The sequence below is a fragment of the Paramisgurnus dabryanus genome, chromosome 6 (assembly GCF_030506205.2).
Source record: "Paramisgurnus dabryanus chromosome 6, PD_genome_1.1, whole genome shotgun sequence".
Taxonomy (NCBI): Eukaryota; Metazoa; Chordata; class Actinopteri; order Cypriniformes; family Cobitidae; genus Paramisgurnus; species Paramisgurnus dabryanus.
This window is the reverse complement of record NC_133342.1, coordinates 36,719,932-36,728,256: the sequence shown is the minus strand read 5'-3', so window position 1 is coordinate 36,728,256 and position 8,325 is coordinate 36,719,932. Positions and strand designations below refer to the sequence as shown.

Sequence of the window (8,325 nt, the reverse complement as noted above, 5' to 3'; positions counted from 1 at the left end):
GTCCTGATGACTGAGAGGGTGGTCTGTGGGCGAGTCATTTAATCGCAAACTGGAGAAATTACAGGTTTAAATTGCTGGGAACTAATATTATTTCAGAGTTTGCTGCTTGTGTTGTTAGTAAACATACTCCACTGTGTTTTGTATAAGTATATCTAACATCTTTCTCTGAAATTTCATAGCAATAGGCTTTATGCCCAGCTGCACTACTTCCTGAACTTCAGCCAGCTCCTTGTTTCCTGTGTGCCATTATTGGACAAACTGATTAATCCAGGTGTGCCTGACCTCAGTAGTCACAACAACAATAATCAGACACACCTGGCCCAGATAGCATGCAAACCATTGAAACAATGTTAAAAACAGTTGATTTGTCAATGTTAACTGCATTGAATCAATATCAGGTTTGCACCCTCCATTAATATTGAAAAAATATTGAAATTTCAACAAATCACCATTATTGTGATCAGTGGATGCTTTAGTTGGGTCATTGACTCTTGACATTAACTAAGTAAATTTTTTATTTTCTTGTTTTAGTGTTTGTATGTGTTTATGTAGAAACACATGTGCATTGGTAAAGAAAGATGTGTTTCAAAGTTAAGTTGAAACTGATTGCTTTTTGTGAAGATGTCAAGATTATATAAAATTAAGCTGCTTTACATGATTATGTTGATCCATTTTTGACAATTATAATTGTTTTGGTTTGTAAATAACACTGTGACGAGACAAACAGAAAAATTGCTGACACATTCAGACATCATTACTCATCCTACAAATCTCAATAATGGTGACAATCATCAAACAAATTCATATAAAACAATCAACTGCAATGCATTGCAGCATGAAGCTTTCTTTGTTGATCGTCACCATTGATGAGATTCGTAGACCGATTCATGATGTCAGAGATAGATTCAGTAGTTTAACTTTTTAAATGTGTTTTTGTAATCCTCAAAATAACAGACCTGACACTGTTTCCAACTAGTACTGTAAAATCCATTTTTTGCATAACTTTAACATTATTTCATATTATTTAAGTATATCTACAAGAATTAAAATACTTGATAACATTAGATCTTTGTTTTCTTTGCAATAGCAGATGTATTTTAAAACACTGCTTCAGCAGCCAAAGAAAACTTACCATTAAAACACAAGAGTAAAGGGCCCAACTAAAGCAAACACTGATCACGTTAATGGTGATTTGTTGAAATTTCAATATTTTTTCAATATTAATGGAGGGTGCAAACGTGATATTGATTCAATGGTATTAACATTGACAAATCAATGATTTTTAACATTGTTTCAATGGTTGCATGCTATCTGGGTGGGTTAATCAGTTTGTCCAATAATGGCAGACAGGAAACAAGGAGCTGGCTGAAGTTCAGGAAGTAGTGCAGCTGGGCATAAAGCCTATTGATGAAATAAGTTTGTGCAACTTTCAAACACTTGCAAAATTAAACAAATGAAAGAGGCGGAGAGCAGCCGCTTTAGTTTTGTCAATAAAAACCTAAAGATTGCGATGAACACTGTGTGTTTGTTCTAGAAGTCAGGTCTGATATAAAACAGTGTGCTCGGTAAATCACACATTAGATCAATAGGCGGAGAGTTGGCGGTCTCTTGTAGCTGCTCTACACCACAAAAGCAATTTTGTTTAAAGCATGTTTAACAACTTAGTTTTGCAGTCACTTTAACCTACAATTTTAAGTTTTGGGCTTAAAACAAATTGACATAACTTATAAAATCAAGTTCAATTGTTTAACTTCATTTTTTAAGTTAAAGTAACATAAAAATATATGTGGGATGACAGATTTATAAGAAGACATGCTATTTATGACTGGATGTAACTTTTGATGCTTTGCGGTAATAGTGTCTCTCCTATTGACTTTGACCTATCAGTGTGGCTCTTATTTAAAAAAATAGTAAAGACCACTGGGTTAAAGTAACCTAGAAAATGTTTATTTTTGACCCAAAAACGAGTTGAAACAACCCAGTATAGGTTAAATTACAACCGAAGGGGCTGGGCCCATCCCTTTTTTTGGTAAAAAATAACACAGCATTTTTTGGGGGGTATACCATAATGTACTTTTAAGGGTACTCATATGCACCCTTTTTTGTATATATGTTTGTGTTGTAGGTCTGCTGCCGGAAGTCCCATATAATCTGTCAGTCACGAGTCTATACGAGGGAATAGCAGGAGGTGACACATCTCTCATTGCTTTCACACGAGAAGGAGGTCAGTCATTACATTCATTTATTCATAGTGGTGTTTTCCTGCCATGTGTGTTCAAAAAATAAATAGGGCCTATTTTGGATATATATTTTACTAATTAAATAAATGCTTACAGTTAATTACAGTTTAATTTATATTAAATTTAATATAATTTTATAAAATTATAATATTTTATTATATACACCGTATTGTCCTGATATAAGGTGACTCTTATTATAAGCTCCTCTTTTTCAAAATTCACCTTTTGGAAAAATGCTTTTTAAAGACCAACTAAAAATATTTAAATTTGAAAAGAATTTTTTTTTTTTTAAGTTGAAGGTGACCAGTTTGGTTTCCCACATTCTTTTAAACTTTGAATATGACATACAGTACCATATATGCAGTATGTCTGTATTTAATAACAGTTATCTTATAGGCTGTACATCTCAACATGTAACCAATTAATATTTCAATAACAGTAAAAGTCTGCCTTACTGTAAACGTTTATCAGGTTGCTTCAGGCCAGGTTAACTTGTTTATGTGTATTTGGCGCGACCTAGCGGATTTTTGCGGTTGTACAGTATGATTGACGTAATCGTCTAGAGCTCGATTATAAAACGACATCATTTATTGAGAGGGATTTTCGTGAAAAATGTAATTGTGTATTAAGGATAATACGAACGATAGTATATAATAAAGTTTAATTATATGAAATTGTTGTATAATAACTAACTAAACGTATTGAGCATTGTTATTAAGTTATCACATAAAACAGCTCATCTACTGTATGAGGCATTCGTGTGTTTGTCACCATAGAAAGACTACTAAATTAGTTCACTATGTCACTGTTAGTTTGTAAGCAAAGGCCCTTTAAATAAACTAAAATATACCATGGTATTAGCTTGTACTATGGAAGTAACATGGTTGTCAAAAATGTAGCCTACTTTGGAGTAGCATGCAGGGAACATGAATGTGATAATTAGTTAGTATGCTGTATATCAAAAAGGTTTAAAGGAATAACAGCTAAAAGACACCAAATAGTTAATAGTGACTGACCATGCAAACTCTAAGTATGAATTGATTCACTTCTACTTGAAATGTAATATGATGTGATACAAATACAGCATAATATAATAAAATATTACATCGTGTTATTGTGTTTTAGCGCCCTCTGTTGGCCCACAGCTGACAGTGCTCAAGACCAGTGCCAAAACTATTCATCTACAATGGGATCCTGTGCCTATAGAGAAACTACATGGCTTCATCAAAAAGTACTCCATTCTGTACAGCATTAATGGCAAAGACAAAAGTAAGAGGCAGAAAGTGTTTTTCACAGAAAATATCACAGACAGGCAGATTTTGTGCTCCTAAATTACTTAGCAAGTAGAGCATTGTGTTAGCAGTGCAAAAGATCATGGGAACCCAGGGAATACACATACTGATAAGAATGTTGCTTTAGATAAAGGCATCTGCCAAATGCATAAATATCAAATTTGTGACATCTTGATATGCATGTTTTAAATATCCATTATATAATTTTTTTTTATCTTCGAACATACTGGATATGCTTGCAAACAGAGATGACATTTCTTAGAACTTTAGAAGAAGATCACTTTTTATCATGTAGGCTTGTGTTTTATTTGTTTATTTTGTGTCTGTATATGAAGGAGAACAGGTAGAGGGCGATGTTGAGCAGATCTATCTGAATGGTTTAATGGAAGGAACCTACAACATCTGTGTAATGGCTCATACTGTAGCAGGGGGCGCCGCTGGGCCGTGGCAGATAGTGGCTTTGGGTGAGAATAACAATGCTGAATTTTGGATTTTGCCTAAACAAAGTGTCATCCTTACACCTGTATGTGCCTGTGCTTGTGTTTTCACAGGGTATGATGATGTACAGATCACCCCAATACTGATGTGTGCGCTTCTACTGATCTTTATCATTCTTATACTCCCTGTGTGCATGAGGGTGAGGTAAATGAAACTTTTAATGCTACTTAAAATGACTGTGTTTTTTTTACTGGCCAGATGAAAATGTTTTGATAATTGTTGTTTATTAGGATTAAACGGTGCTTGTATCCGACCATCCCAGACCCATCTAAAAGCACCATGTCTGCTTGGTCCAACTGTAAACCAGGTCAGGTAAGAAAGATCCATTTATAAAGGTTACTGGAATCTTTAATATTACATGGATGTTAAGAGGAGATTAATGGCTCTCAGAAGTATGTTTATACACTATACATTTAACCAGTATGTGTGTTGTCTGGGATTGAACCTATGATGTTTGTGCTGCTAATAAAATGCTCTACTAGCTGAGCTACAACAGGGGTTTTTAAACCTTTTTGTCAGCCGAACCCCCTTAACCTTAATTATGTACATGAAGTACCCCCTGAGATTTTAAAAGAAAAATATTTAAATTAAAAAAATTTATTTTAAAAGTTTTTTACATAGTTGTTATTATTACCTGTTATCATCTGGTAGTTTTCTTTTATTACATGAAACATATCTGTCTGACCATTATGCATGAGTTCTTAGTTTGCTGATATATTATAGTGTTTGTAATGGTCACATGATATGCAGAATACACAAATAAAATATATCTTAGTCTGTCTATCTTAGTATCAGTTTTTAAAGATTTTTTTTATTATTTAATTACATTTTAAGATTTATTTGCAATTGATTATTTTTTCCTAAACTCACAAACCCCCTGCAATTCCCCTGCGACCCATCATGGTTTCGTGAAAACCCAGTTTTGGCTACAGGAACACTCGAAGTCAACCTAAAAACTCATATGGCCCTATTTTAATGTTGTAAGCACATGGTCTAAAGCTCAGGGTGCAAGTGCACTTAGGGTGTGTCCGAATCCACTTTTGCTAGTTTTGCTACGGGGAAAATGGTCTATGTTCCTATTCTCGTAATGAGTAATGGGTGTGTTTTGGGCATAACGTGCCATAAACCAATGAGAGTCTCATCTCCCATCCCCTTTAAAAGCCAGTTGCGCTATAGCACCAAGGCAAATTCCCTATTTACATGGTGGAGTTTGTAAGCAGAAAAACTTTAAGCAAAAGAAGAAGACCACCAATTTAAGATTGATGTAAAAAAAATTGTGTTGTGTTTTATTTATTGAAATGGTTATGTTTTGTAGTTAAAGCTTTGGTTCTCTTTAAAAAGTCGTTAATTTAGTAATGTAGTAATAAGTCAAATAAGCAGTGTTTTAATTGCTGATAAAGTATAATGCATGAAATCTCAAAATGTTTGTAAAAAGAATAATTTACAAATATCAAAAAAAGAAAAGAAGGTTTGCATAACAAAAAATTATGGCTGTCAAAAGATTAAGCGAGATTAATCGCACACAAAATAAAAGTTTGTGTTTGCATAATATATTTGTGTGTGTATTGTGTGTAATTATTATGTATATATAAAATATATCAAAATATGCAAATATATATATCTATATCTGTCTGTCTGTCTGTCTGTCTGTCTGTATGTATGTTCTTATATAAACAAAATAATTACTTTTATTTTGTATGCAATTAATCGCGTTTAATCTTTTGACAGCCCTATTAAAAATACCATATTTGTATCAAACTGGAGATAAAGAATTTAAAAACGTGTAGTGAGGCGTTTCAGAATTGGGCCAGCGCCCTGAGCGTTTTGTAAAAAGGTGACTTTAAAAGGTTCTCATCTCACCATATCCAAAGTCATAATTTACAATAAATCTTTGAGGTAGCATTTAAAAGCTTTTCAAAATAAATGCAATATAAGCACTTAAAAGCAAAAAAATCCCCTTCTAAAGTCATAAACTGTCATTTATGTCCAAAAGAAACAATAACAATCTTTTACATTTTAATTTTTCGTATTTAAAAAAGTTTGTGTGCTGCTGTGCGTCCATGTGTACGCACATTGTTGTCCTGTTTAAAGGCTCATATTACTAATGTGCTTTATAATAACAAAAACTGTTATTGTGCCTAAAATATTGCATCATTAACTTTAGATCAGGTTTAGTTGGTCAATGGTGTAGTCTATTTTAGTTGCCTCAAAATAGCAATGCGCCAACAATGTATTTGCCATTTAAACAACATGACGCTGGACATAAAAATTATAACAGCGTTGAGCTGAAACTAGCAAAAAACACTTGCGTCTCACATTGTGCCGGGTGTATGATCGGGTCCACAGAATGGACATTTTAGAAACTATACAAGGTGTAGATAAATTATATTAATGTTTTTTGCAGGCAACTTAGCCATCTTGTTAAATTGAATCCTATCTTATTTTCCTGTTGTTAAACTAAATTACTTTGTCACTATCTCTGGAGACAATTGTCAATTTAAAATCTAGTTTGGTTACAATGAACATGACAAACCACTGCAAGATCACTTTCAATACAATCTTCATCCTGTTTCCTACAGAACACCCTAGCACCTTCATCCACATTGAGCTCTTTCTTCTCCAACCGGCAAACTACACGTTACAGCGGCTACGGTGAGAAAGACTACAGCCCAGTTCAAGTGCTGAGTCCCCAAGCTGTTAAACGTACAACTGACAACATGGCTCAACCCAACATTTGCAACTACACATCGATTATTAAAACGACCGAGGAACCAAATTTAACCAAACCAAATCTCCAAGTGGATTTCATTAACCGGAGCTACATAAGAACAGACAAAATCATGTCTGAATGTTGTCAAGATGGCTGTCAATCATCGAATGAACCGTTTCTACATACGGTGTTTAGCTACCAAAGCGTTCCAACGGCACAGAAAGAATTCTGTGATTACATCCACGTGTCCCACAGCTCCCTGTCTGGCGTTACAATCGTGGATTCATACAGGACTCTTGATTCTGATGAGTGTCCACGCGTTTTCCAGGGTTTACCGGAGGACCATGGCACGTAGTTCATCTACATCATTAATGTAGCAACAGAACAGTGCATACTTGACCCAATGGTAAAAGATTATATCAGATATGATGTTCCTTTTGACCCTGATCTTTACAATCTCACGATTAAGGCCTGCCAAAACAATAAACTCTCCAAATGCTGGATAGATTTTGGCTAACAAGCTTGAGTTGCATGAGAAACAAAATGTGCAGGGAAACCAAGAATGAGGTCTGTCATCAATATTTCAAATCCAACACAAAAGTATAGCCTACTCTGCAAACTGTTTAGTAGATGTGCACCGCAAGCTTTGTTGATTATAATAGGAGCGATTTATGACTTCTTTGAGTGTGTTGGTCCGCTCGGCGATAAAGACATCGGTCATGGGCATTGATGGTGCAGTTTGGTGGCAGTGTGCACCTGGGTGTAGCCGGCACGTTAAACATGAGGGGGACAATGACATGTTTATGTATATAGTAAAGCTATAGTAAACCGTCACATATGAGACCCAACAAATACTTCATACAGTGGTTTACCAGTAAAATTTAGGACCAACAATTATTCAGACACTTTGACCTGTTAGGTGTTTTTTCTTTACAACCCCAAATAAGAAAAAGTTGGGACTTTTAAATTTTTCTGGCCTCTTATTGCTACCTGTCCCAACTTATTTGGAATGTGTACACTGAAAAAATTATTCATTCAATTTACTCAATTTTTTAAGGTAAGTGGTTGCAATCAATTTATTAAGCTACATTTAAACAAAAAAGATACGTTAAGTAAAATAAAAAATAAAAAACTTTTGTTTAAATGTAGCTTAAATAAATTGATTGCAACCACTTACCTTAAAAAAATTGAGTAAATTGAATGAATCATTTTTTTCAGTGTAGCTCTTATGAAATCCAAAAGGAGCCCATATTTGGCATGACATTTCAAAATGTCTCACTTTCAACATTTCATATGTTATCTTACTGTTTCTTAAGTTTATGAGATTTTTTAATCATTTTATTACTTTTTTAATCACAATTTCTGCAGTGTCCCAACTTTTACTGATTTGTGGTTGTAATTCAAAATGAATTTGTTCTGCAAATAAACTGTGAAAATGAAGGTGTCTGAATACATTTTGGTTTGACTGTATATATACACTGTACAGGGGCGGACTTACCCATATGGCAAAGGTCGGCAATTGCCTTTGGCCTTAGCTACCAAGGGGCCCAAAAACGCAGGTGTGTACTTAAGATACCCAGATACC

At 34.3% G+C, this 8,325-nt stretch overlaps 1 protein-coding gene across 3 annotated transcripts in view; it reads left to right on the top strand.

Moving 5' to 3' along the window:
* Nucleotides 1-7,805, top strand: part of LOC135767367 (interleukin-6 receptor subunit beta) — a 34,449-nt gene extending 26,644 nt beyond the window's left edge. For all 3 annotated transcript variants that reach the window (XM_065277042.2, XM_065277043.1, XM_065277044.2), the window contains 6 exons: nt 2,126-2,224; nt 3,366-3,509; nt 3,868-3,996; nt 4,084-4,174; nt 4,261-4,342; nt 6,610-7,805. In XM_065277042.2, the coding sequence (XP_065133114.1) occupies nt 2,126-2,224; nt 3,366-3,509; nt 3,868-3,996; nt 4,084-4,174; nt 4,261-4,342; nt 6,610-7,095 (1,031 nt within the window). In that variant the 3' untranslated portion in view covers nt 7,096-7,805. The remainder of the gene's footprint in view (nt 1-2,125; nt 2,225-3,365; nt 3,510-3,867; nt 3,997-4,083; nt 4,175-4,260; nt 4,343-6,609) is intronic.
* The last annotated feature ends 520 nt before the right edge of the window (nt 7,806-8,325 follow it).